This window comes from Cantharellus anzutake, assembly GCF_015039405.1.
Source record: "Cantharellus anzutake strain C23 chromosome Unknown EI90scaffold_43, whole genome shotgun sequence".
NCBI classification, from domain to species: Eukaryota; Fungi; Basidiomycota; class Agaricomycetes; order Cantharellales; family Hydnaceae; genus Cantharellus; species Cantharellus anzutake.
Genome location: NW_024066993.1, coordinates 137,653 through 164,110, shown reverse-complemented (window position 1 = coordinate 164,110; position 26,458 = coordinate 137,653). Strand labels below are relative to the sequence as shown.

Genomic DNA, 26,458 nt, shown 5'->3' with positions numbered 1-26,458 from the left:
AAAATTCTCAGACTGTACAAGTTCTAGAATGAATGTACTATGACGCGTAAAATTCTGCGTCAACATGTACATAGTTAGAAAGGTGTCGATAATAATAAAGCTATAGCTCTCACCTCAGACTCGTACAAGAGTTCTGAGGGAGAGGATCTACAGAGAGAGCGCTCTTTATACATGAACCACGTCTCTGACATGTCTCACCGCATAAAGAGCGCGCAGAGAGCAAACAGAGGACCCTCAAAACTCATTCCGCTGTCAGCAGTGAGTTATTGATCATGTCTCGGTGTTTGTAGCGACCCCAAAAAGAAAAATCAAATCCCGCATTACTCGGACGCTGGGACTAGTTGTTGAAATTCCAACACAATGAACATAACACGGATGATGATATTACGAAGTCATCTACTCCATGACTCACCCTGCTATTGGTGCTGCCTTTGGCACGCCACAAGAAGGGATCGGTGTCTCTGGTCTTGCCTTTCATCCGGGTTTAATCATAAAGGCTCGTTCCGTACAGGAAATCCATAGGAGGTTGAACTCATACGGCTCCGTGGACACTGGACCTTGTGGTACACTTCAGATTCTATTTGCACTCACGTTGTCATGGCTACTCTACCTTGACCCAGAGACACGTTTGAAGTTTCTCATCAGAAAGTGAGCCCCTGTTTTGATGGGTAAAAGAGGGATATGCACGGGAAAAGCTTGGCACGCTAGTTATTCCCATCATCCTGCGGGCATGTTGATCTGTCACTAGTAACTACGGAGTGTATGTTTAGGGCGAGCTGAGAACTCGACTTCCTTTCCACCTTGGAACTCAAGTCTGGTATGCCGATTGGGGGAAGGCAGGTATCCAAGCACGGACTAGCACACTGAAGTTGGCTGGACTTCCCACCAAGCAAACGGGGAATAAAACAGCATCCTACTGCATGATTTAGGCGAAATGTGTAAACGAATGGTATATTGTATGCTAAATTCGAGTGCCAGCTCTAAGATGTGGGTCTCCGTTGTCCGCCGGCCGTCCAGGAATGCATCGGCCCAAACTTTCCAATGAATCTATTGGCTACGAAACTAGCCACCATGGACTCGCAGATACGCTGGGTCGATCCAGTCAGTTGATCCCAAAACCGTGTTAATGGAAACAGGGGTCGTTAGTCCGGTAGCAAAGGAGGCACGCTGACCGCGAGCCCCCAGACCCGTATTCCTGTACATTGAAAATGTTGACTTCGAAATGAGGCAATGTGGAACATAAAACATACTGGTGCTCGGCGAACGTAACATGATCGGTTCTAGGGATCGATTATCAGCTACGGCCGCAAGAATCCAGGGCATCAACGAGCTGCATACCGAGGGTCGCTAAGAAAACAGATAGTTAGAGTCTAATGTTAAAGATGTCCGTAAGATATTTACCCAGCGGCCCACACCGACCAGCCAGCGCTATTGCTAGGTGTTTGGGTAAGCTTCCCGCTGGTAAGGAAACGCAATGGAGAACCTACACATTCTTTCCCAACGTCGAATTTTGAAAAACGACTCTAACGGGGATCGATAAGGTCAGTCGGATACGGGAAAATGGCATACGGGACACACCGGCCGTAATTTCTCCAAGGTCTTCCCAGGTATGTTGAGCCTGATCCTTGGACGGTAGATGTATCGATTACATAGTAGTTGGAATCATCTGATGAACGGCTAAGGGATTTCTCACTAAAATTAAAAAAGCTACGAAAACAATTTCAGGTGTGATCATCGCACCCAGACGCGGTAATATAACCACTTCCAACAGTCTGAATTTAGGGAACGTCAGCAGCACGATTATGTAGCACCGACACCTACTTACGTGAATGACAGATTTCGTTATCCATATACTTCGTCGGACAGTGAGCAGATAAGCAACTGTTAGGAACAAATGGCAGCCCACGAAGCATCTAGCCCAAAAATCTTCCGCCAGCGTCAGTCCATGTAGGCCTGTCGAATGTGATTTAACGTACAAAATCGACGGCACCCTCAATCCAGCAGCCCCGATAGTACTGACTGGAAAGATAACATCAAAGTAAGGTATTATGAAATGTGCTCTAGTGATTCAGTACTTACCGGCCAGTATTTGCAAGCAATGTATCCCTGATGCCGAGGTGAGGTACAAAAATGCGGAATGTCGGCTAGCTCACTGGTAGCCCTGCACTTTGAGTCCATATCCAGCAAACCTATGGGATCACTGCTACATGAACAAACAACAAACTGATCAAAATACCACCACTGACTGATCGCCCTGAACACATAAAGCGATAGCTGGAGACTACATAGGGAGAAGTTAGTGGGACTCGCACTTAACAGAGGCCGGCGTACATGAGAAAGAGCGTTTCCATATGTGTTATTTATGTTGAGGTTATACAGGCTAACCCCTGAGGCTTCGACCTGAACCGTGGCGCTACCGATGTCACTTCCAACATCAAAGGCCGTTATATTATTAGTGAGGGACACCACTGTTATACTTTCCGATCAGAAGATAACCGAATCAAAGTAGCACATAGATGTATCCTACAATTTCCAGCATACGTAGTCCAACCCGATGTCTGCCCATAGATCTTGACATTTGAGCGCGAGATAAGGGTGTTGCCTTTGTACGTTCCAGCGTAAAGGAAAAACACATTCGAAGAATTATCCGCAAGAGCTGCCTGTAGTGTGCTGTACTTGCCGCCATTTCCCACCGTAATGGCACCCGAAGGCGGGGTTCTATGGCCTAACACAAGGTGGGCGAAAACCGCTAGCACCACAGATCCGAACAGCTTCAGACATCCAAACATATCAGTACAGTGCGTAGGGTGGGCAATGCCAGAACGGCTCAGCATAATATAGGCATCCACAAGGACGAGCTGCGGTTGGGAACTTGACAACCAGCGTCATGACTATTTCTTGGCCAATTCCAAAAAATTAAGCAGACAATGCTGATGCAACAGTGCCCAAGGGGAGCGTGCTTAATATCGCTCGAAATGATATCTATAGGTCGCTTGAGACCATGAGAGCTCTCCCGCGATTCCGGAATGAACACAAGTCGGATATACCTTCTGCTACCGACGGACGACCCGAAGGTACCCTTATCCGCCTATATTTAATGATTCAGTCCAACGTTGCACCGTGACTTCTGTGAACAGTTCATCCAATACGCTCGTCATCAGCGTTCCAAGGGGTTCCCCACCCTGTGGTTGTCATGCATATAACCATAGAGTGAAACTTTAATCCGGGCTCTGTCCAGCACGCTTAGGGCATGGGACCAGGGATGCAAATGATAATCTTCATCAAATACCAAAGATCCATCGCTTTGTTGGTTGGTGCACAAATCTCATTATTACCCCACATCCTTATTTGAGGACATGAGTCCAACTGGGCAGTGGGAATGCGAATGAGTGTTCCGTAGCCAGGTTACTCTACCCCCCCAAGCAACGGACATTATATTACATAATAAAGGAACCATGATAAGGCATCAAGGTAGCTGAGCAGAGAGCAACGGAAGGTTGTCCTTGAGGCACAAAACTCTGGGCAATGATTGCTGCCCCCACTTGGAGAGAATTTTTCACATGACATAGCCAGTCCGGTGTTTATATAGCCCAAATTCGTCCAGCTTAACAACAAAATCTATGGTTGCATCATTGATGGTGAGGCAGCCAGGAGGGCTTGGAGGTGGCTGGATGACACTCGGAGTTGGACGATGAACCGAGGTGATAGAGGTTGGATAGAATACGACGAGCACCTGGGATGCTTCCAGCCTTTTACATCAACCTCAGCCAAGGCGGTTCCACTCATGCAGGGGTAGTGAGGTAGATCAAAGAAGTAAGGCTTGATCGAGACTCTAGCCTGAGGACGAAGCGCTTCAGCGTAGGGCAGCTGAATGTCCACGGGTCTGCAGGTTGGACGCCTTCGTTAACGGAATTTCAACGAACGCCCCTCTTTGAATTTGAATATGGGGCTCTGAGAGGCACGGAGCATGCGACAATGGCCCTATAGTTATAAAAGAAAGATACTCCAACATCCAAGACACGGACCAGGGTCAGCGTCTCGGACGCTCATCTCCAGAACTGGATACTCTGACAGAGGGAAGACGAAAAAAAAAAATGGGTACAGTTCCCTCCAGTGGTCGGGTGCCGAAGGAGATTTCCCCGATGAGATAGATGGCGGGACATATGATTTGGGTGAAGGGGCTGGGCATGATTTGCGAGAGGGCATCTCATTAGCGGTGGAGGCGACACGGGGAGGGCTACAGAAAACGGAAACAGACATATGGGACTGTTGAAAAGAGAACAAGGACCAGCCTAAGGCGAATAGGTACGCAACCCCATTTAGCGCGGTCGTTCCTTCGATGGCAAGAAGTCCCGGTTGGATAGTACAAGTACTATCGGTTCAAACTCGGTATCTCCCCCCCCTGGCGGCTTGTGAATGCTTTGTGGGGAGGGAGGGGGGGGGCGACAATGACAGTGGGCAACTGTCTTTGGTAATGCAGGGCGATGTACATAAAGACCGACACCGACACATTGCTAGCACTGCCAGGAGCAAGGTGAAAGGCACTGAACTGGATAGTGCACATGTGTATGCAGTGGAGGATTCGGGAAGATTCAGATATTCTAGTTTCACATGTAACTCCTCGATACTGGTAACATGTACACATGCAACAACCAGTCTTCCCAGGCTAAAATCGACAACACTTTCATGCGAGAGGAGAGCTAGGCATCCTATCTTAGACTTAGATGCTACACCAGACGACGGAACAGTAGTACTGGAAACAGAGTTTGTCACAAGTTAGCGCCGTTGTCAACGTGTCCATGTGAGGGGAAAAAGGCAAGACATTTTCTGAATTTGAGGGGGGATGTTTTGACGCAGCACGTACAAAGATCGTTCGGTATCAGGAATGAAGGCAAGATCGATGGGAACTGGTACGCTGATCTGAAGCGAACACAATCACAAATCGGAGCGTGCCCCTCCGATGCGCATGCCCATGGGGGTGCCTGGTGTTGTGCAGCCACGTCTGACTTCAATGCCAATATTAGGTCTGGTGGAATTACATCGCTAGAAATGCGGGGATTTCCTGTTCGAATGAATGACAGGTGTCCCCAAGAGTTCTATGGAGACCTGTGTTGGAACGAGTTACATAGGGGCCCAGAAAAATGGTCCACCAAAATAGATCCACCAGCAATTAATCTTCCTCACAACTTGAAGTTCGGAATAATCGATCAGCCGAGGATTCTCCTGCGTTTCTCCGTTATTCAATCGTTTTGCATCGTTTTGCGCTCGAGGGCTTGAGCCCTTGATGTTGGTCAATGCAGCATCATACAAGACATCAAAAAGGCGCGGGGTTGTGCGCAGAAGGGGGTCTCGGTATTCCATCTCTCTCTCTCTGGCCATTTTTTTAATAGAGAAGAAAAAACAACGGTCCAACCGAAGAGCGACGGCAGTTTTTGAACCGACAAATTGAAAGAGTTTGTTCGGAGAATTATCGGAAGTAAGCGCGAAAGCGTCACGAAGGCTCCGGTTTACTTTTGACTTCGACGCGCGTCTCTCTCTCTCTCTCTCTCTCTCCCCGACAAATCACTACTACCACATCTCTCCTCTCATCTTCTGTAACATCCACATTCACACCGTTTCCTCTCAATGCCTCTAATTGCTCAGCCGACCCAAGTTGACTTCAACCGTACGCTGAGAACGGCGGTACCATCCTCGCAATCGCAGGCAAGGATTTCTCAGTTGTCGCTGGCGATACTCGTCAGTCAGAGGGTTATAGCATTCAGACGCGCTATGCTCCTAAAGTTTTCAGATTGTTCGTGTGCCTTGCGTTAACTTTTCGATGAATTCATACCTGATCAACCCTCTATGTAACCTGTCCATGTCATGGCGTACGTGTGGACCTTTCTCTTCACACGCGCGCGCGCGAGAAAACAGAACCAACAAAGCTGTTTTGGCCGTGAACGGTTTTGCAGCGGATGGCAATATGTTTGTAAAGACCGTTCGTCAACGATTAGAGGTAACGTCACCTTCTCTCTTTTCCCCCCCAATCCAATCTAATCCCTCCATTTGTGGTTGAACATGAATGACCTTTTTTCTATTTTGAAAAAAAAAATAAAAAAAAGTGGTACAAGCACGCCCATGCGAAGGACATGCCTCTGCGTGCGATCGCGCGACTCATTCAGACTCTGCTCTATGCTAAGCGGTTTTTCCCATACTACGTCTACAACATCCTTGGAGGCATCGAGGAAGACGGTAAACGCACATAATTCGTTGTTCTGCTTTACGCTAACATACTCAATCATTTGTTATTGGGCAGGCACTGGTGCGGTATACAGCTTTGACCCCGTTGGCTCTTACGAACGCGAGGCTTGTCGTGCTGCGGGAGCCGCTTCTTCCCTGATACAACCTTTCTTGGACAACCAGGCAAGTATCAAAAGTTTTTCTCTTGTGTTGTATATTGGTCCGAAGTCATGCCGAGTACTGACTTAAAACTCCATTTCGACCTTATCACGGAACCTCAACTTCTTTTTCAAATAAAACCCGAACCGAACCGCAATATGTATAGATCTACTTCAAAAACCAAGTTGCAATCACTGTTCCTCACCCCCAACATCTTCCGCTTCTCGATGTCCTCTCACTCGTCACGGACAGTTTTACTAGCGCAACAGAACGACACATCGAGGTAAGGTTCTCATCATCCGTTCCTTGGTTCTTCCTCCCCCCCTTCCCCCCATCCGATTTTCGCGAGGATCCTCCGCGGGGGTGCTTCTGCAGCCACATGTCGAGGCTACAGCGATCTCATTCGGTTCGGCTCCGGTTTAATGTTATCTCATACCAATTTATATAGGTCGGCGATGGGTTAGAAATTTACGTCGTCGTCGCAGCGTCGTCGTCTGCTGCTGAGGCTGCGGCTGGTGGTGGCAGTACTTTGACAGCGGAACTTTTATCGATTCCAGGTGTGGAAGAAGTCACTTCAGGTGGAAACGAGGAGAGGATTTTCGTCTTTCGACGAGAACTAAAGAAAGATTAATATTTACACCACGGGTTTTTTTTTTCCTTAATGTAAACCGCTAATATTTGGGTTTGAAAAGACAAAGGATGGCATGTAATTTGGCATTTGCAGCAGGATTGAAAGTATCTTGGCTCGATCTCAAGGGATGTGTGCATGAACTGGTACATGATGGTTTTTCAATTACTGGGTTTTCCACTTTCGTCTCATCCTCGCGCTGAAATCCCGAATGTATTTGTTCTTCCCCTGTCCTCCCCCCTCTAGCTTGGTGTAGTTCCACTAGCTCCGACCTGCATCCCTTTGTAGCAGCCGATCAAAGACATCATCAAAATTATGTTTTTTTTCCCTTCACTAGTACTTCAGTAGTCTGGTTATTTCGCACATACATGCATGCGCTAGTAACTTGTTCTTGATCCATTTACTTACTGTAATATTTCTGTCATCTCGGAGTAACTTACAATATTGATTGCTTTGGAGCCCGATTAGATACATATACACATGTCACCGCATGGGGTGGATCTTACAGTAACGGTTCCGAATGACGGGCGAGGGGAGGGTATTTTTCAGAGGTTTATCCGATACAATTCCGTTTCAAGTAAATACAATCCAAGGGAAGACACGCATCAAAACTAGAAAGGTGGTGGTGGGAGGGGTTAATTGGAAGTGAAGGCTGAAAAGGTCGATGGTGAAAAAGACCCACAACCCTTTTTATGTATCTGTGGCCGACGAAGCTGTTTGTTCATCGATCGGTGCTGGCGATAAGGCCGGCCTGGGGTGCATGAAACTTGATGAAGAGTATATAATGATCATTATCCTATGAATTCTCACTAGATGCATGTGCGTGGGATCCTGGAAAGGACTCCCAGGATGGTCCGAGCGAGGTCCGGTCCCCTTGCATGCATGGGCAACAAAAGCAACTCGGAACCGAGCCCGATCAGTTGTTCCCCCTTCCTTTGATATGGTACCTGTGTGGACGTAGCTGTGGCCAATCGTCACAATTAATTGGAAATGGACCGACCCACATGTGTCCGTTGATTTGTTTTATCATGCAATGTCTTATTCGATGGCGTCTTGTTCCTTGCACGAAAACAATAATTAGACATCGCACCTTCGGTCCGTGCGGGTTGAGACACACAAAGTCGTGATACATATCATTTTCGTCACAAAAGACTGCTTTACGCAATTAAGTCAAGTACGTCATTACAGCGTTGTGGGTGAACGTGGAGAGAGGGGATAGTAAAACCGAGTATCCAAGAGTGCATCCTGCGTGAGACCGAAGGCATTTAAGGCGAGGGTAGGGTTGACGTTGGGCTTGTAGAGCCCTTTGGATTCCATGTGAGATATCGAGGAAGAAGTTGATGGGCGTGGTGGCGAAAGGTGATGTTCAAGGAATCCGTGGAACCAGTCATCCCGCCGGTAAGGAGGCCGCCGATGCGTCCGACAAGAGGCCAGACCTGCTGGAAGAATGCGATCACTCCTTCGAGATCTTGGTTGGTGTCATGTCCCCAAAGTAGTTATGGGCGTAGGAGCATAGTTCGTTAGCACGACAGACGGTTAGGCCGGTGGTGTTGCTGCGCTTAGTGGCCATAAGAGGCACGGTTCGCGCCGTTCTCGTCGGATAACGCATCGCCTTGTCCGGAATGGTGCCCTTCAGCTTCAAAAGATGGTCGCTCGGGTACTTGAAGTAAGGGGGGTTCTGGGGGGACGGGGCGCATCACGGGGCACATCACGGGGCACATCATGCTCGTTGAAGGTGGCGGGTGAGGTTGCGGGGTACCGAGGTCATTAATGGCGTTGCCTTTAAATTGAAATTGTTCGCATCAACCTTGGAAGCGTCCATCTCGATGATGGCCTAGTCTCTTCGGTATAACCCTGGCTGCCAACACTGAGAGAGAGAGAGGATGACGTGGGCTGAGAATAAGGCTTTCCGGGGTGGCCCCAAATGAGTCTTCACGTCGTCGTTACGTAGAAGGGGCTGCTGAGCCGTTCGATCGCCTCGTTTCGCATTGCCCAACCCCAACTTCGCGGGCTTGGGCATCCTCGCGCTCCTCTTGCCATCCATCTTTCCCCCTCCCCTCAACCGCCTCGCCAGAAGTTATCCAAGATCCGGCAACCGAAGGTCTTAGGTCAACAACCGCAGCATGATCGAAATATTCACGAAAAAAAAAAAGGGGGCTGCTCCTAGCGGGGAGAATAAGCCATAAGGAACCAACTGGCACTAAAATAGAATCAAGACCAAACAACGAGAAACAGAAGGCCACAACTGAGCAAAGACGCCAAGGCGGGGACGGTGGTCACGGCGTCATGAGAAAACAGTGGAGAACTGCCCGACAAAATCGATCTAGGGTCCATGTATCATATAAGGATTAACGTCGTATAAGCGCTCAGTTCCAATGATGGGTGAGGAGAGAGAAGAGATTGGTTGAGGTGGCTTTTAAGCCATCCAGTGTGGACACCAAGAAAGGAAATCACGGACAATCAACAATCTAAATGTCCGTGCGCGACACCTGTAGTACATGGGCCTCTAGTCCGAGGCCACATGCACAGCGTATGTGAATATCCAAGGAAATCTAATACTGCGGGAGAGCGTAAGAGCCAGAACTTAAGCTTAATTTAATTATCGTGCCTACATATCGTCACATTACGTAAGCCGGATTGTGCCATTTCTCCCCCCTCACAAGATGTCTGCTTGTCCACCGTATGCCTCATTCTTCGGGTTCGCCGGCGTGGCGTCAGCCGTGAGTATCGTTGTACAAAACTTTTTAGAAATCGTATTCAATTCCCCCCTCCCCATATAGATGATCTTTAGCAGTGCGTAAGAACGCTAACCAACCATGAACAAAGTGGTGGGGAAGCGCGTTGAACGTATCACGAATAATGGCTCTCTTTCATCTGACTTTACTTTCGTTTTGGCTTTCTCGTCTAGCTATTGGTGCTGCCTTTGGAACGTCGAAAGCGGGCATTGGTATCTCTGGTCTTGCCGTCTTTCGTCCAGATTTAGTCATGAAGGTTCGTTTGATGCATGTTGTGGTTACAAACTTCATACTCAGGTTCTTTTTTTTTTTCGTGGTTGTTTAGTCCCTCATACCGGTTGTGATGTCTGGTATCATCGCCGTTTATGGCCTGGTCGTATCTGTGATGATAGCAGGGGACCGTGAGTTTCATCAGCTCCTCCGTCACAAAAAATCACCAGCTTCCGCTGACCATTTTTTCAACCACTCACTATGTTCAGTGGACCCGAGTAAAGATTACCCGCTTTTCAATGGTTTCATTCATCTTGCTGCTGGTTTGTGTTGTGGAATCACTGGGATGGCTGCGGGCTACGCGATTGGAATAGTTGGAGACGCAGTATGTTTTTTTTTTTGTGGTTTTTGTGTGAAAACTTGATTCCACTAATGCTATCTTTGCTCGCCCCTTTGTCTCTATTAGTGTGTACGAGCATACGTGTACGAGTCAAGAGTATTCGTGGGTATGGTTCTTATCCTCATTTTCTCAGAAGTGTTGGGGTTATATGGGTTAGTTATTGCGCAGTCATTTTTTTGATAGGATTTCGAATCTGACTTGTCGTGCAGGTTGATCATTGCCCTGATCCTCAATACGCAAACGGGCGGTGTAGACCTGCCCCGCGTCTGCGCATCATCACATTGACACGGACAATGTCTTTTATGACTCGCCATTGTATTTATTCCGAACTAATGATTCACTGAAGAAGCACGAAACAAGTATTATGTATAGTGAAGATCTAATCTAAGTATAATGACACGTGAATTCTTTTAGGATATTGTGCTCTGCTTGTGCAGCAGTGCGCCTTCAAGGCTTTTACAATCTAGCCTTGACCTCGGCTTCGTGCGCTGCGCTCTCCGTCATGCGCTTTATCTCAGTGGCTGCCTCGGCAAGGTAGTGTTTTAATTCAGCGCCCTTGCCAGTGATCGTAGTGATCGTCCAACGAAGGTAGTCAGCACCAATAGCGTACGAGAGACCGAAACCATCAGGTACGACTAACAATTCAAATTACAATGAGTGTACCAGACTCAGAAGCCTGAAATGAAGCTTACCTTCTCCATAGCCCCATCCGTCAAACCAGGGGCTGGAAAGCTGTGAAGTTGATAGTTCCCAATGGTTCGTCTTGGAAAACGCTGGATCTGTGTAGATGGAGGGCGTAGGCTCGCCTTCCCTGAGGAGTTTCTTCAGACCAAAAAGATGTCGATCGACTCCTTGTCCATCCGCAGCCCACGCAGCATATTGCAGATGACGCGCAGCAGCACGGCGGAGGAGCTCAGATCGGTGTTTGTCCTTGATACCGAAAAAGAATCGTACATCATAAAATGAAAGGTGAATGAATTACTCAGGGAGAGGCACGTACAGTGGCATGAGGATCTTCCATTGCTTCAACAAATGCCTTCGCCTCATTGCTGGTACTCCGAATGACTTCTGTCCGCCCGAGCTGGAATTTCCTGGTTTGCGCACTTTCGTACACGACGGATGGGCGCTGGGTGAGCTTATGGAATGCCAGTTGCTTGACCATTTGAACCCATGCGTCAGGAGATATCTTGTGCTTCTTGATGTACGACGAGCCGTAGCCTTCATAATGCAATACCTAAATCAGTCTTGTGAGTACTGATCAAACGAAGAAGAGATTGTGGAATAATCATGAAGGGGGATGACAGTAACTTCGGGAAGAGTAAAATCCCAGGATCCAATGAAACTCACATCCATAGAATGCTGGGCAACAAGTTCATTATAGTGCTCAGTGGCCTCAATAATGTACTTATTGGTCTTCGCATCGAGTTTGAAGGTAACCTCCTTAGGTTGTGGGATGTTGGGTCGAACGCTGGGTGAGCCATGATCAACTTTGCCACGGGCAACGCTCGAGATGATGAATTCGTTCATTCGGAGGGTCGGTGTCCCTATTTACGCATTCATTTTCGGCGTTGTGGAACAATTGGTGCGTGTGGGAGCGGAAAGGATGAGGAAATGTTGATCGTGGGGATCCAAGTTAGTGAATTTATCACACCCCAACAATTTGGAGCCCAACTCCACGCACCATCCATACACGAGTGTTCGCCTATGTTGGAATAAGTTGGATTTGTTAACTTAATTTTGATTTAAAGGATGCCGGGGTGCACGTACCAAGGAACCCGCTACGCCCGTTATCGAACACAATGAACTGATGCTTGTCGTAAAACCTGTTCTTCGCATTTCCAGCCCAAACGGCACTCGAGATTGCTTCGCGTGTCACAGGCTTAGAGTCATCCAACGCGACAATGATAACAGAACTCTCAATCTGCCGCAGAGCCTCGGCATTGCTCGGTGATACGGCGAGAAGGGCTTCACGTGCGTCTGTCCAGATGTCGCGATTCTCGGATGTGAGGGCACCGATAGCAGGCCCCTCGACTGTGCCGGCCACGTCAATGACTCGCTTGATTTGACTGAAAATAAATCAGTAACAGCCATGGACATAGTTCCAGCGAAAACACATACGATTCTAATTCGGCAGTAGAAAGCTGAACGCCTTCGTGGTCCAAGTCAACAGTGTAGAACTTGTTCTTGCGGATGAATGTAATATGGTTATTCTGTTGGGGGTTATACTTGACAGCCTTGTCGGATGGTTTAACGGGATACCGGACGCATTAAATCTGAGGAAAACTTAACATGGCGCGCAACCAGAACCGTTGATATTCGACTCACAGCCACTTGTACGAGTCCATGCATAATGGGATACCTCGTACTTTGTCTGGAATAAGCTGTTGCCTGCGCAAAGACACTGTGAAACCCAAGCTAGGATTAAATTTAGAGGCGCTCTTACGTCTCCACCAATTCACGGAACGGAAGCATAGCTCTTATAAGAGCAGCTGCACGCTTTTCGGGCGTTCGGCGAAGCTTGTCGTCTACGTGCACGAAGAAATATGAAACAAAGACCACGACAGGATCTAATCACAGCTTTCAGCGTGAATAAATTGGATAATAGGCAGTTGACGCACCTCGATAACCCATGTATGCGGCATCATTCCACCAATCTGCAACCAGTTCGGGCCGGTCTCGTTATTTGCAGCCCGAGCCTCTAGCCTCCTCTGCAACTCTTTCCCAAGATCGGAACTTGCAAACTCCTCAGCAGCTTTCTTGGTTCTCCCAAACTCCTCTTTGGTTTGGTGGGGCTGGACAATTTCGAGGTATTTGGCCGTTGTGCTGGCAAGGGTTGGCACCGTAAATGAGGCAGTGATCTTTGGAATGCAAGCATCGGCCCAACCGTTGGGTCGATCGAATAGCCCGGGGGAACTTGCTCGGACTTGCCTGGGCGCGAGGCAGAAATATTTCGCGGCATGCTGACCTGGGATTGACACCAAGGAAGGGTCAAGGTCCCAGAAACGCCAGCAAACACGATGATGACACTCACCGTTGGCTTCAGTACGGCTGGTCTCCCCAATTGACGAGCACGTAGCATAGGTCAATTCGAGGATTACGGGGTTAGCAATTCCCAATTCCTTTCCCTTCACCAGAACCCCCAACCGGGTTTATAATGAGCGGAACTGAATTTCACACGGTTTCTCCCTTTGAGCCGGTGTGTTTTGCTTACCTCATCAGCGCCCGATTTTGATATTGCTTACCTTGAAGGAAACACTGGGTCAATAACTGCTGGCATGCCTCGAGCGGCCAACGGCAACATTAGGCGCCGTGTTGTTGATGAAGATGACGGGATGGAGCAAGGATCAAGCCAGCAGAGCGGCGTAGCCAGTGCGAGGGGACGCGGGGCGCGCCAGTCATCTGCAGCAGAAGAGGAATCGAACCAGGCCCCTGGGTCCGATAATGACGAGGATGAGGTGGATGATGGTGATGACCAGAAACTCCAGGAGGAATTGGTGAGGACTTAGACGCGTCGACAATGCGTCCTTGTTAACTATGACGCGCTCTTCCTAGAACGAACTGATTGAAAACTTCACCGACCAACCACTTCCCCCATGTGAGTGAATCGCTGCCACCGCCACCTAGTCAGAAAATCTTCTTGTAATCGCTCTTCCCAGCGGACAAACAACAGATCCTCCTACTGGGCAGCCACTGGGATTCCTTGGCGAAGAATTGGGAAGGTGCATATGAAACGTTCAAAAATACCGCAATGCTGCTCGAGGGAGAGCTTCCGAGTCAAATGGGAAGGTGCAGTTAATGCAGGAACTATTTTGTACATCCTTACGACCCCCGGCCAGGAAGTCCAAAAACTCGATGCCTCCTTCAAAACCCTAATAGATGCGGAGGCCTCAATCGGGGATCATCAGAAGGCTCTCAGACAAGTGGCTCTTCAAGTTGGGCAGCGAACCCTATCAGTAATGTTTCCACCTTGTCGGGCGCGTCCCTCAATTGACATTCTCGTAGAGCAGTGCGAAGGAACTATACACTAAAGAAGTTAAGAAGGGTAAAATGGCATATGAAGCCAAAACAACGCGCCAGAAATACGCGAAGAACAATTTATACGGCTCATTTAGAGAAGACATATGGGTGAGCTTTGCACGGGGTTGCGCTAGCATTGGCTCACTTCTGCTCAGAATGCGAGACATCCTGAGGAGCCCATGGATCCTATCATCAACTCAATTCCTCGGGGTGCGCCACACTGTCAACCGATATGACCGAGTCATCTAATAACCGTTACAGAGGAAGGAGATGAAGAGGACGAGGATGACTTCGAAGTTGGAGGCACAACCCAGGATCTCAAATGTCCTCTTTCACTCACATTATTCGAAGACCCTGTCACGGCGTATGTTTGCTTCCACGTTCCTATTCTCCAGCATACGTTTACGCCCCTTTCCAATAGCAAAAAATGCAAACATTCATTCTCCAAAAAGTCCATCAACGAATACCTTCATGGTCGACCGAAAGAATGTCCTGCTACTGGTTGCCATGAGATAATCTCGCCTCACGACCTTGAGGTTAATCGTGGGCTAGAATTTAGAGTGAAGGCTAGAATACGAAGGGAAAAGGAGAAAGCCGAAGAAAATGAGAACATTGAAATCGAGTCCGATGAAGAGTGAGGACGTGCTTATACTAAGGATTGAACATCCTGCCAGTTTTCTGCTCATTTATGTATATGTGTATATGTATTTTGCCTTGATTTGTAGCCAGCATATCGGGATTGGGTGTCACTCATACCGAGTCAGAGACAAGATGTGAAGGACATAATCCCCGCGGAACCCTGATGCCACGCTGACCTGAGGAGCAGAGCCACCAACGAAACACAAGTTGCCGGAGAATAGGCAGTCCATCACGGGGCTACGTGGGTTAAGGAGTGGACAGCGAACGCTCAGTGTTTGTCTGATCTCATTGCGGGCTACGATATCGGACCCCATTATCTCGATTATGCACCGGATAGATACAAGGTTCCTCTAAAATCCGGGTGCATTCTAATGCTCGTAGTTCTTGTGGTGTTCTAAGGGGGAAATGAGTCACAGGCGATGGATTGGCACCCGCGTAGGACTTACTCAAATGCACTGAAGGATGAATGGGAAACTCAGAACTCGGTTAAAAATGGTTAGATAGGAATACACACTGTTGTAGTCAATAGTGTATCCCAGCAACAATATGGCAGTTAGGGTACCAAGGAATGGTGCGACCGATGCATTCTTGCCATTGAAAAATTTGGCCTTGATTCCAGAAATGGCGGGGGCCTTAGCAGGCCCTTTTGGCAACTTAGAGTAGAAGTCAACCACGGAGGCCATGCTGGCACCTGCGCCTCCTCCAGACTGAGTGTATCGAGGAAAAGCCGGGCGTAGGAAAAGACATGAGCATCAGCGAGGTTTAGTTCCGGATTGAGCACAAGACCAAGAACATGAGCAGGAGGGAAAAACTCACCACCGCTGAAGGCGAAGCAATCTTTGGCGGGACGAGGTTGCCCAGTGTGTGACGGACGAGCGATGCACGCATTTTGTGGTTGGGATGGTTCGGCGATTCCCACGGATAACGTGACCCAATCCGTGAATTTCCCCGAATCCTTCTGCCACTTTTCACGATCACAGGCTGCAAGAGATTGCGGAGGATTCTGGTAGCACAAGTGTGAGTGAATCCACACGTACTATTGGCTGCCACAACCAGGTGGCTCCAACGATACTGGAATCATTCTTGTCGGGATCCAAGTTCCTTTCCTTGGCCTCTTGGGATCGAAAACTCTTCTCAACTGAGTTTGGCCTGAACTGCAACATGTCAGTCGGCGTACGACAGGGTGCGCAATGGGTTGTATCGCACCAATCGGGGTGGAACCTAATTTATGATCTCCTGCATATCCATCCAGTATTCCTTACCAAAGTCACCGGGTAGTCCGTTCATCCTATCTATAGCTGGGCGCACTGCATGGGCCGGAGCGCCAGCACCTGGCCATTTTATCAGCTATCACAGCCGTCGTGCGACATGTCTAAAACGTTATGTTAGTCTAGGAATCGACGCGCGTAGGGACCTAGTATGTAAGTATCTTATGGGCAGGATCCTGGATATTTATGGCTCAGCGTTGGGTTTCTCTTCCATTTGTGTTTCGGGAGTTCTTTGGGTCGCTTCTGTTTTGACTGTGACCTCCTAATTTGCTCTCTCTTTGTCTGTGCGATTACCTCCTTCAGCGTTACTCTTTCCCAAGCAGCGTACCATAGGTGCACAGAGCGTGGAACTTAATTGGACCAAAGCCCATGGATTTTTTTTTGGCCAGCAATTGGCGACCCAGCCCAAGGGTGTGCAGCATTCCGTGACTCGACCAGTTTTCCGTTGCAGGTTGAAGTTCAACGTTCTCATTGAGGTGTCTGCACGGTGTGAAACTTAGCGTTCGATCCATTGTCTTTGGAGTTGGCCCCAAGCACACTGACAGCAAATACTTTGAGAAAAATTTCGTCATTCCTGTATTGATGTCTCAAGGGTTTGGTGTCATCGTATCATCGATGATAGGTCTGAAGCCGCATCCCGGAGGAAGAAACGATCCATTGACTTGGATGGTGAAACACTGCATTTTCTAATTCCCAACGTAAGAGAGCGTGCGTGAATGGACATGGTATAGTCCACAGGGATGCAGCGAAAGACTGCTCGTTCCCGCACCTTGCAAACTGATGCACCAGTATGAAAGGACACCTCCCCTCGAAATTCATTCCGGTCTTAAATGGTATAATCAGCACCAAAACCTTCTATAACCAGTATAGATGTCTCGATAACGGGATAAGCAAAGAGCCAAACCTGCACGGCTCACAGCAAATAAAAAGTCTGTCATTGGTGTGATGACTCGTCAGTCATCAACTAGAGAGAGAATCTGCAAGGCCGACACACGGTCAAAGATCATTAGCAACACAGGCTCGAACACAACGAGACATACGCACCACAAGATGCCGAGCTTTAGTGTTGATGAAGCGCTCTGGCGTTGGCGTGAGACAGATCATCTGCAGCCCTGAATCCCACACGACTGATAACACTGGGTTTCCTGAGTGGGAGTGTTCCAAGTGAGTGTCGCCGTGCAATGTGGATAGAGAGGCCCCTTCACTGCCGAAGGGTATGAATCCCCGAAGGAGACACTCACTGTGAATAGGAAGGTCTGACCATATGGGTGTAATCTTTTGAGTTGAAGCATCGTAATCCCAGATTGCCGTCTCGTATTCCTTTCCATCCATGGAAACTGGGCCACCAGAGCCAGCGGTGGCATTGGCCAAAGCTGTGTTTGACGTTTATAAGGGGAAATTGGTGGAATTAGATCGGGTTAGATAATGAGTGCTCCCGGGTCGACGTACTTAACTCTGAAGTTCCCAAAATAGCATTGCCCGACATAGTGAGTATAGTGCCTCGTGGGATGAGACCTGCCAAATATTGACGGGAAGTTGGAGCATTCTGGAGAATTGCATTTGGAAAGCAAACTCAATGGTGGACAAAGATAATGTACATTATCCTTGAAGCTCACGCTTTGAGTGATACCATTTTGATACAATGTAGCCGTGAACGTAGCGGCGTCCTCCGATTTCTCGTCACTTATCATATACCTATCGATCAATCCCAGAAGAGACAGGCAGGTGTCAACTCAGATGCGACACAGCTGAAGAAGCGGAACGACTCGGAAAAACCCACCATTCCTGATTAGCGGTCAGCGCGAGGTATCCAAGGGTGACTGATTCGACCCTACCCGTCGCGGTCATACGTTAATGGGAGCCAGGGGGGTCGGCGAATTTTTCTTAAACTCGTTCCCATAATTACAAAAGAAAAAGAAAAAACTCGGCGACCACCTGATCTCGGCCACGCTAGCAGGTGCAGCCCTTTTGAGGACGGCGCGAGTACATGCATATAGGTGGGGCCTCGACGATGGATGTCAGTCGAGGGGGAGTTCTGCTACCACAGCGAACACCCGGCACGGGCCTAAACCTTCACGCGGTGCCCCTGTTTAAAACTAATTAGGCCTCTAACATCTGAAGGGAGGATGACGTGGCCACCGTGGTAATGCCAATCAACCGCAACCCCGTAAGCCCAGAGCCGCACTGGCTGGAGAGATGCAAGAGCGCGGGTGCATGTCCCGCCGTCAAGCCAACCCTTCCTTTTTCTTCTCACCACTACCTTTTTGGGATGACGAGCGCGATAGTGGCAACGCCAATGGTGACCTCCGTAAGCCCAGACGGGACTGGCCAGAGGACTGTGGGTTCAAGTCCCACCGTCACCCCAACCCTTCCTTCTTTTTCTCTTCTCCACTACCTTTTGGGATGGTGAGGTGCAATAGTGGTAGCGCCAATGGTAGCCTCCATAAGTCCATGGGCAGGCCGGAGGAGTGCAGGTTCAAGTCCTGCCATCACCCCAACACCCTTCCGATTCATCTTTCTCTCCACTACCTCTTCGTGACGAGGCGCGATAGTGGTAGCGCCAACAATAGCCCCATATGCCGACAAAAAGTTGACTGCAAGGAATGCAGGTTCAAGTCCTGCCGTCACCCCAACACTTTCATTTCTCTCCACTACCCCTTCTACCAAAGGCCTATCTGCCACATGCCTTTATTCAACAAGCATGAGCAAGATGCCACCAACACCCATCGCCTTTCGCTGCCACTGGAACACTCACCAGCCTACCGTGACATAAACCCGTGAAAGCACCCTCCAACTCACCCACCCGCAAGAACCGCGCACTCAAACATTGACTTAACCATAGGCACACAGCAGCAAAACATGCGACCCCAACACTGGGGGTCGCGTGTCCTTTTCTCTATCCAACCTCTTTCCACCTCCATTCTCCCTCACCCGTTGTTCAACCTCAGTGCAGGGGTCGCATGCCCCTTTATGTGTTATTGCTTCATCTCACTTTATTCTCCTTCACACCATTGATTACTCGATGTCTCATACTTCCTAGGTCAAACAAATTCCTTTCTTCACATCCTTATGTTCTCCAAACTTTTTTCACCCGAGTCACTATAGTACGGCATATGCCGATAGGCACGGTTACGTACTCTAAAATGAATCCATCCATCCATCCATGCATATAGGTGGTCGCTGAGTGTGTGTTTTTTTTTTTTTTACATGCGCATAGAGCCACCTCTCTAACCATCGTAAATGTCTATTCCAACCAGTTAAGACAGACAATAGACCAACGCAACATGCATTTCTCCTGGACTCTTAAGCACTCTAGCAAGTCCGTTACGGGGATCCCAAGTCCCATGGCTATGCGATCGACGCGACGTATGTACGCTTGTGCGCATGTATTTCTTCTCCCTATCCAACACCGGTCTTTGGTTCCAGAGTTTTTTCAGAGTGGGGGGAAAGTTATCTGAGAGATTGAGCTGTTTTTTCGATTTGAGCAAAGCAAAGCGTAAACCATCGCGTGTTGTTATCGCTGGATGTACGAATTGCAGTGCTAGTCAAGGCGGACGTCGAAGAGCGTTGTTGCTGTTGTAAATTTAACCCATCAGCAAGTTTCTTTGTTGCCCCTTCAATAGTGGTCGTTTCCGGTAGAACGAGACATTTTAATGCTGATAATGTGGTGGTGAATTCTTGGATGGGTGGAGTATCGATTTGACTGCCGTCACTGTCAGTATCAATCGATTTCTCCTGGTCCGGTGTTGGAGGTTGGGGATGGAGAGAGGAAACGAGGTCGTCTATTGTAGATGTGAGGGTGGTTGAATGAGAGAGGAACGTGTCGAGGGTGTGGGTTGCTTCTGCTGAGGTAGGAAGAGAGTAGGAAGGGAGGGTGTATTGTGAAAGACGGCGGTGGAGGGAGAGTGTTAATTTCACGAGCATTCGTGTCTGGGCAATGGTGCAGTAATGGCACAGCCAAAAAATTTCGATGGATCCGTGCACCAGCCCGCGCGGTGCCATAACGGAAGAGTTGTGGTTTTGGAATCGAGATGAAAACAAAATTTATGTCAGATCAAGGCCGTTGGGCACAATGGCAGGGGCGGATACCTTTTTAGCCCGGTCTCGTTCTTCGGGTGTGAGTCTCCGACCGGTCTTGCCACCCATAATTTCATCCCACCCGTCATCCTCGCTATCCTCGCTCTCCTCATTGACCTCATCATCTGGGGGCGGTTCCCTGGTCAACTCCTCACACTCCTCCAATGCATCCTGAATGGAATCAGAATGTGTATCCCAAACTTTAAGGACTGCTTGAGCATTGGATTTTGAGAGTCCCTTTTTGGTGGATTCTATCGAGGCGTGGATGGCGTTTGTCCGGATGAGGTAGGTTTTGGAAAAGTCGTGTGGTGCATGATCGGTGAATGGGACGTTGTCATGGGGGGAGAAGGAATGACTCGGGATGAATGTCTGGACGAGTGCTCGAACGGTGTCGATGGTTTCTCGCGCTTTCCAAGATGCTTCGTTGTACAATGTTGCACCGTACCAGGAACTTAAGAATTGGACGCAAGAAGTTAATTTTGTGATGTCAGAGGTGAGATCGGATAGAAGACGGGGGACTGCTGGATAAGTTGAAGGCGGTTTCATTGCTAAGGAGAGGTTCGTTGAGTGTGTGTAAATGAGGGAGAGGATCGAGGTGTAGTCTGTCAGTATGGATTGAAGGGTGGGCCATTGTGCGTGTGCGTGTGAGTGTAATTCGATTGTGTAAGATGTATTTTTAAGAACGTTGAGTGATTGTGTGCATGAGTCTGCCGTTTGGTTGAATGTGACGAGTAAACCCGGCGGGACGGGAGTGAGCTCGGATGGCATGTTATCTACCAGGGAGTGGCTATTCGAGCACTAGTGCCAGTGTAATAGGACTCGCATTAACACATACTAATAGCTGGGAGCGAGTTCTGATCGAAGCGTTCTATGAAGGAGTTTTTTATGAAGGAGTTTTTCGTTAAAAATAACGTCAGGGTCTTACAGCGAAAACCGGTTTATCGGGGAAAAAAGCGATGAGAAAGTCCCTGAATGTGGGGGCAGGTGTTCCGCTTACTGTACCCACACGACCAACTACCGGTGCATCCCAAGCGTGACACAAAATTTCTGCCAGGTGCACAGCCTTCATTTCCGATGCCACAACAAGCGACCGGCAGGCGCGTGACCTTGACCGTGGGAGCATGATCCAAAAATGCTGATGGTCACGTTTGGTAGCCAGAATAAATGTGATTAATTTGAAAATGAGTTTCCCTTTAAAATTTCTTTGCACCTAAGTATGGATGGTTTTGCTCTTGCGCGATATATCTACTCTTATTACCTGCACAGCAGGTCACTCTCTGGTGTTAATATTACGTGAAAACTGATGCTGAATCTGACGTATTCACCCATTTAGTTGCTGCGTGGTCATCTGATGCAATTGTTAAATTCAATATAATTTCCAGCTTGCTGTTTGATTACTTCAAGCCTTCCCACACTTTCATTGGCTGGAGATGTGCAATATATTTTTTCTTTTGTTCTTGCTATTTCCCATCTAGCCATCCATTCTCTGTCCTCTTCGTCCTTGCCTTCTTTCCCAGTCTTGCTTAGTTTCTCTATTGAGATTCATTAATCGTTCGTCTTCTTGTTCTAACACCTCACATGGTGTTGTCGTGAAGAGGCTGTCTTTGAAGTCTTGCAGCAATTGTACATTTGATTGGCCTCGTGCCCTCGACAATGTCACATACACATTGAACGGTGTTAGGCTTCCTTTCAGAGGTGTCCCGATGTCTGCCCATAAGTAGTCGATGGTTTGTCCTTGCACATGATAATCTGTAAATGCATATGCACTATCCATCGTGATCTGGTGTCAGTGGACCTTCTTTTTGTCACTGTTTGGCATGAATATGTCAAAAGATCGAAGAATCGGAAATATGGGGATTGTTACCTCTTCCAACCCTTGGATGCACTTTCCTCGGTATCTATCCAATTTCACCACAATGCACATTGGTGGGTATTTCATGTCTTGAATGCTGTCGATTGCTGTCATTATGATTTCTCGAGGATCTGCCCATATTTTGACAACTTCTCCTCTTGCCCCATTTGTGATATCCATGTCGGTATCCAGATTTGTGGTGATGATCACTTTGCATCCCTCCGCCAGGGGCACTTTCCTTGCCAGTCCACCTTGATGCTTCAGCCTGCCACTATAACTGTTATCCTTCAGCACATGCTGTGCCATCGCCCACTCCTCACATATCGTTAATGGTTGCCCCCCAATCATGTCTTCTGCATGAAAGTTGTACAACCATCTGCCTGTCGTTCTGCAATTGCATTGCTTGCTCATTCCACAAGACCCTCACTGCGTGTTGGGGCATCACCAATATGGCTTCCTTCCATGGGGCCTCCTTCGTGTTTGTTGGGGGACAATCCTTTGATGTCACAAGGAGTCTCCAAAGCATCTTCAAATGCGAAGTTGTGCATTTCCCATGTCGCGCATATCGAAGGAATTCGGTCCACTCTGCATCTTGGGCTCGCATTTGCTGTGTCAAGCACACCACCATGGTAAATCGTTGGTATAGCTCTGACCCTGTTATGTCCTCTCCTGTATCCTGTGCCACCGATATTGGCCAGTACAAAGGTGCGCTGCTTTTCTGCACAATGGGCTTGAACTGATGGAAGTCCCCGCAAATTATCACGTTCAATCCTCCCCATGGCATGCAGCTCCTCTCCTCCTCCCCATTGTGGGCCTTGATTAGCCCCATTATTGTAGAGAGGTGAGCCATCAGTGATTGGGATACCATTGAGTACTCATCAATTATGAGGTACTCCTTTCCTGCCCACATGCTTGCCAGTTTGCGGATTTTACTGGCCCCTGGTGTCAGGGGACGACTCCTGGGTCCCCATGACCCTCCCCTATGGCCCACAGCCTCAAGTCTGGCCAGCCCTATCCAGGGCACAATCCTACTACTGTGGGTCAGAGATGATCATAAATGAAAGGGCAAGTATATACAGCTTGCCTACTGTGGGTCAGAGATGAGAAGGAAGTTAACTTCTCATCTTCCCACAGTGGCCACAATACATCGAAAACTTCCGGAGATATCTGGAAGTCACATGAGATCCGAGACCCGAGGTCCGGGCCATCCAGCCGCACTGAGCATCCGGCACAGGGCGTGCACAGGAAGTGCAGCAGCCAGGTGCGGATGTGGGTGCGGGTGCGAGTGCAGGTGTGGATGCAGGTATGGGCTAGGTCAGGGTGTATGCCCTGACACCTGGCTTCCCTGACCGTTGAGCCGTCAATCCAAACAACACATGAAGCGTCTTCCCTCCTATGAGACTGGCAGCAATTCCTGTGTATGCACCCAGGGCCAATTTCCCTTCCATGCCACGGCTCTTGAAGTATTGCCGAATACTGTGAATCACTTGCGACTTCCCTGTCCCACTTTCCCCAGTCAGGAGCATCAGCAATTGTTCTGCATCCTCTCTGCGAATCCTCGCTTCAAGGTGATGTGTTACCATTGCGTACGCACAAAGCTGATCTTCATGTAGGCTTGAGACGTCTACATCATTGGATGCGTTGCTGCTTTCTGTCAGCATTTCAATTGTCTGCCACATAAAATCGTTGCTCCTCTCATGCATTCCATTCAGCGCTTCTTCCAAAGTTGTCACTGCCATTGTTTGTGTGAGCATTCCTTCTCCACTTTCCTCTGCAACATGATTCTGTGCCATCGCCAACGACCATGCATTGAACTGTGCCACGTCTTTGTGCTCAGCTAGTCGTATCGTTTCCTTGCATGACTCCCATGTTATCGTGTCCTCTGGGATGACGTTGCATCACCTTGCAATTTCCACTGCCTGTCTTGCATGCAATACCTCTTCAGTCAGCTTGCATGTGGCAATGGATCGTCGCAATTCCCTTTCATCTCCTTCATCCATGCTTTGCCCCTCAATTCTTGTGTTTCCACCTTCCTCCTCTCTGTCATCTTCTCCATCCTCTTCATCACTTTCCACATTTCCTCCTTCATTGCCTTGCCTTCCACTGAATTGTCTTGCATAGTCTTGGTCTCGATCTGCTGCATCCTTGCACTCGTACCGATATTGCATGTTGGATGCGATGCGTTCCATTCCGGGCTGACTCTCTTCGAATTCAGCATAGGCTCTTTCCCATGTTTGTTCCCTTTGCTTCAGGTCCTCTTTCCCCTGCCATGGCTTCCACATCATGAGCATGCTCACATGATACATGCTGTTCTCCCCTTCCCTCATCCTCCAGGGAAACCAGGCTCCTTTGATGTTGACGACTGTGTTATGGCCTTCTCCTCTTTTTATGCGTTGCTTCACATTGTGGAAAGTGTCAGAGACCATGTTGAGATGAAGGAGTGTCTCCGTGGCGGAGGGCTTCAGCCTCAGCGACTTATGCCAGGAGCGCTGTGCCAAGTAACACGTCTGTGCCCTAACTTACTAAACTGGCAACCAGAACTGAAGGGGGTAAACTCTAGTTGATTTTTATTACTCAGGTGTAACCTATGTACAAGTTGAGTATATATATACAGTTGAAACCGTGATAACCCATAACCCATCATTACCCATAGCCATTTCCGGGAACCAGTATGGTTCCCATTCAAAACCATCCGCTAACCCATAAACCTGTCTTCTCCCATAACCCATAGTGCTGGGGGAAATTTTTATATTGAGAATTGGCCTGTAACCCATAGTAATTGGAGAAAGTGCAGCACAGAAGCTATGTACATATTAAGAAAGAATAGACATGAAACCGCCACATGTGCATTCAGCCCGTAACCCATTGTATTCCTGCTTAAATATGAATGTACATACACATTTCGAAGGTTAATAACAGTCAATATAATGAGAGAATGACAGGGGACAGTTCCGGAAAGAAATTGTGCCTTCAACGCGACAGTGCATGATGCTGAGCCCCCCTCTAATTACTCTCACCTCTCTTGAGAATGGCCTTACTGCTCTTAAGAATAATGCCCAGCCTCTCATAAATGAGCTCAAAGCCAAACTTTCATCAGGGATATCAATCACCGAAGAAGAAGAGGCTTGGTTGGATGGTGATGCAAATTTCATGGACGAGGCACTTCTGGTTGCCAAGCTTCAGCACACAGAGGACTTCATGAGCTCCTTTGACTCCCTTTCAGTTGGCCAGAAAGTGACTGCTCATTGCCTGCAAGTTGCAGGCAGTGCCAATTCAGAATGTGTGGCCAATCTTGTGTTGGGGGTGGAATGTGAATCCAACCTGAACTTGAAGCGTGAGTGCTCAACAACTTGATGGCTAGAGCAGCTGGCATTCAGAAGGCTTCCAGGCTCCCAAAAAGGAATCCCAAATGCAGAGTCATCAACAAAGAAGGGACCGGTCTTCAGCCATAAAGAGACGGCTACTCTCCAGCAACGCATTGAAGTTCTTGATTGGTATCACAGGAATGGAAAGAATCAAACTCGGACTGCCAGTCATTTTGACCCCATCTACCCTAACCTCAAGATCAAGCAGCCCCTCATCTCAGTTTGGCTGAAGAATGAGGCCAAACTTCGCGAGGAATTCCAGAGGTCCGATGTCACTGCAAAGTTCAAGTGGGTCCAACATACAACATTTCCTATGGTTACAGAGATGTTGGAACTGTGGACCATAGCTGCAGGGGAGAAAGGGGTAGTGCTCACAGGAGAGATACTACAAGCTAAATTTAAACAATTTTCTGACCACGCTGGCATCGCTCCCAAGGATCAGCTCAGGATGAGTAATGGTTGGCTCCAATCCATTAAGAGCTGGCTTGGCCTCCGCTTGCATGTGCATCATGGTGAAGCGGGTTCAGCAAGCCCTGAAAATGTCGCTGCAGAGCGAGTACGTCTGCAGGGGCTTTTGTTGGGGTATTCACTCAGCGATATTTTCAATGGTGATGAAATGGGACTTTATTATTCGTAAGTGTTAACCCAGTCTCACTCACTTAATCGCTGATGATTTTCAGCATGCTGCCTGACAAGGGCTTAAGTAAGGGCCCTACACCAGGACTGAAGTACGCTTAACCTACTTTTTTGTTGCCAATGCAACAGGTTCCGAGAGACGTGCCCCCCTTGTCATTGGTAAAGCATTCAAGCCTCGATGCTTCAAGAAGAAGACCGGTCTTGAGCTTGGCTTTGATTATAAGAATAATGCCAAGGCCTGGATGACCTCGAC

General features: G+C 48.4%; 12 protein-coding genes across 12 annotated transcripts; 4 read left to right on the top strand and 8 right to left on the bottom strand.

Moving 5' to 3' along the window:
• Positions 1 to 905: 905 nt before the first annotated feature.
• Positions 906 to 3,258, bottom strand: EI90DRAFT_1852252 (carbohydrate esterase family 8 protein). The gene is made up of 16 exons (XM_039052265.1): positions 3,048 to 3,258; positions 2,528 to 2,982; positions 2,332 to 2,468; positions 2,247 to 2,281; positions 2,154 to 2,189; positions 2,080 to 2,106; positions 1,977 to 2,019; positions 1,907 to 1,926; positions 1,826 to 1,853; positions 1,741 to 1,772; positions 1,579 to 1,677; positions 1,488 to 1,523; positions 1,402 to 1,434; positions 1,339 to 1,347; positions 1,251 to 1,280; positions 906 to 1,195 (listed from the first exon to the last, which is right to left on the bottom strand). Exons 2-16 carry the CDS (start codon positions 2,832 to 2,834, stop codon positions 1,063 to 1,065), a joined length of 1,005 nt encoding a protein of 334 aa, XP_038913237.1. The 5' UTR covers positions 2,835 to 2,982; positions 3,048 to 3,258; the 3' UTR covers positions 906 to 1,062.
• A 762-nt stretch (positions 3,259 to 4,020) lies between these two features.
• On the bottom strand, positions 4,021 to 4,236 carry EI90DRAFT_3068694 (uncharacterized protein; the record flags this gene model as incomplete). Its single annotated transcript, XM_039061110.1, has 1 exon — positions 4,021 to 4,236. A coding segment is annotated over exon 1 (176 nt), but the record flags the coding sequence as incomplete, so codon positions are not given.
• Positions 4,237 to 4,448: 212 nt separating this feature from the next.
• EI90DRAFT_3068691 (uncharacterized protein) lies at positions 4,449 to 5,485 on the top strand (the record flags this gene model as incomplete). Its single annotated transcript, XM_039061109.1, has 4 exons — positions 4,449 to 4,454; positions 4,481 to 4,764; positions 4,858 to 4,876; positions 4,897 to 5,485. 4 exons carry the CDS (start codon positions 4,449 to 4,451, stop codon positions 5,275 to 5,277), a joined length of 690 nt encoding a protein of 229 aa, XP_038913235.1. The 3' UTR covers positions 5,278 to 5,485.
• EI90DRAFT_3068686 (proteasome subunit) lies at positions 5,482 to 7,469 on the top strand. The gene is made up of 7 exons (XM_039061108.1): positions 5,482 to 5,652; positions 5,676 to 5,791; positions 5,914 to 5,995; positions 6,102 to 6,231; positions 6,296 to 6,402; positions 6,545 to 6,661; positions 6,827 to 7,469. Exons 1-7 carry the CDS (start codon positions 5,626 to 5,628, stop codon positions 7,007 to 7,009), a joined length of 762 nt encoding a protein of 253 aa, XP_038913234.1. The 5' UTR covers positions 5,482 to 5,625; the 3' UTR covers positions 7,010 to 7,469.
• Positions 7,470 to 9,669: 2,200 nt separating this feature from the next.
• EI90DRAFT_2929321 (V-type ATPase) lies at positions 9,670 to 10,531 on the top strand (the record flags this gene model as incomplete). The annotated part of the gene is made up of 6 exons (XM_039054985.1): positions 9,670 to 9,726; positions 9,787 to 9,799; positions 9,915 to 9,997; positions 10,067 to 10,142; positions 10,221 to 10,336; positions 10,418 to 10,531. The coding sequence occupies 6 exons, from the start codon at positions 9,670 to 9,672 to the stop codon at positions 10,529 to 10,531; spliced, it is 459 nt and encodes a 152-aa protein (XP_038913233.1).
• Positions 10,532 to 10,715: 184 nt separating this feature from the next.
• Positions 10,716 to 13,310, bottom strand: EI90DRAFT_3226469 (acyltransferase ChoActase/COT/CPT; the record flags this gene model as incomplete). The annotated part of the gene is made up of 11 exons (XM_039066487.1): positions 10,716 to 10,986; positions 11,044 to 11,281; positions 11,352 to 11,585; positions 11,699 to 11,895; positions 12,033 to 12,053; positions 12,119 to 12,417; positions 12,470 to 12,585; positions 12,718 to 12,739; positions 12,795 to 12,918; positions 13,002 to 13,209; positions 13,236 to 13,310. 11 exons carry the CDS (start codon positions 13,308 to 13,310, stop codon positions 10,808 to 10,810), a joined length of 1,713 nt encoding a protein of 570 aa, XP_038913232.1. The 3' UTR covers positions 10,716 to 10,807.
• A 455-nt stretch (positions 13,311 to 13,765) lies between these two features.
• EI90DRAFT_3068676 (zinc-finger of the MIZ type in Nse subunit-domain-containing protein) lies at positions 13,766 to 15,136 on the top strand. Its single transcript, XM_039061107.1, has 7 exons — positions 13,766 to 13,845; positions 13,904 to 14,124; positions 14,153 to 14,304; positions 14,354 to 14,476; positions 14,524 to 14,578; positions 14,630 to 14,732; positions 14,790 to 15,136. Exons 2-7 carry the CDS (start codon positions 14,100 to 14,102, stop codon positions 15,004 to 15,006), a joined length of 675 nt encoding a protein of 224 aa, XP_038913231.1. The 5' UTR covers positions 13,766 to 13,845; positions 13,904 to 14,099; the 3' UTR covers positions 15,007 to 15,136.
• A 317-nt stretch (positions 15,137 to 15,453) lies between these two features.
• On the bottom strand, positions 15,454 to 15,895 carry EI90DRAFT_2929283 (mitochondrial F1-F0 ATP synthase subunit F of fungi-domain-containing protein; the record flags this gene model as incomplete). Its single annotated transcript, XM_039054983.1, has 2 exons — positions 15,454 to 15,707; positions 15,820 to 15,895. The coding sequence occupies 2 exons, from the start codon at positions 15,893 to 15,895 to the stop codon at positions 15,454 to 15,456; spliced, it is 330 nt and encodes a 109-aa protein (XP_038913230.1).
• A 1,333-nt stretch (positions 15,896 to 17,228) lies between these two features.
• EI90DRAFT_3127402 (uncharacterized protein) lies at positions 17,229 to 18,123 on the bottom strand (the record flags this gene model as incomplete). Its single annotated transcript, XM_039064010.1, has 6 exons — positions 17,229 to 17,252; positions 17,320 to 17,420; positions 17,517 to 17,648; positions 17,725 to 17,821; positions 17,874 to 17,970; positions 18,056 to 18,123. The coding sequence occupies 6 exons, from the start codon at positions 18,121 to 18,123 to the stop codon at positions 17,229 to 17,231; spliced, it is 519 nt and encodes a 172-aa protein (XP_038913229.1).
• Positions 18,124 to 19,702: 1,579 nt separating this feature from the next.
• EI90DRAFT_3068667 (uncharacterized protein) lies at positions 19,703 to 21,373 on the bottom strand. Its single transcript, XM_039061106.1, has 2 exons — positions 20,365 to 21,373; positions 19,703 to 20,205 (listed from the first exon to the last, which is right to left on the bottom strand). Exons 1-2 carry the CDS (start codon positions 21,118 to 21,120, stop codon positions 19,726 to 19,728), a joined length of 1,236 nt encoding a protein of 411 aa, XP_038913228.1. The 5' UTR covers positions 21,121 to 21,373; the 3' UTR covers positions 19,703 to 19,725.
• Positions 21,374 to 21,823: 450 nt separating this feature from the next.
• On the bottom strand, positions 21,824 to 22,126 carry EI90DRAFT_2929307 (uncharacterized protein; the record flags this gene model as incomplete). The annotated part of the gene is made up of 1 exon (XM_039054984.1): positions 21,824 to 22,126. One exon carries the CDS (start codon positions 22,124 to 22,126, stop codon positions 21,824 to 21,826), a length of 303 nt encoding a protein of 100 aa, XP_038913227.1.
• Positions 22,127 to 24,102: 1,976 nt separating this feature from the next.
• Positions 24,103 to 24,510, bottom strand: EI90DRAFT_3018347 (uncharacterized protein; the record flags this gene model as incomplete). The annotated part of the gene is made up of 1 exon (XM_039057224.1): positions 24,103 to 24,510. The coding sequence occupies one exon, from the start codon at positions 24,508 to 24,510 to the stop codon at positions 24,103 to 24,105; it is 408 nt and encodes a 135-aa protein (XP_038913226.1).
• Between the last annotated feature and the right edge of the window lie 1,948 nt (positions 24,511 to 26,458).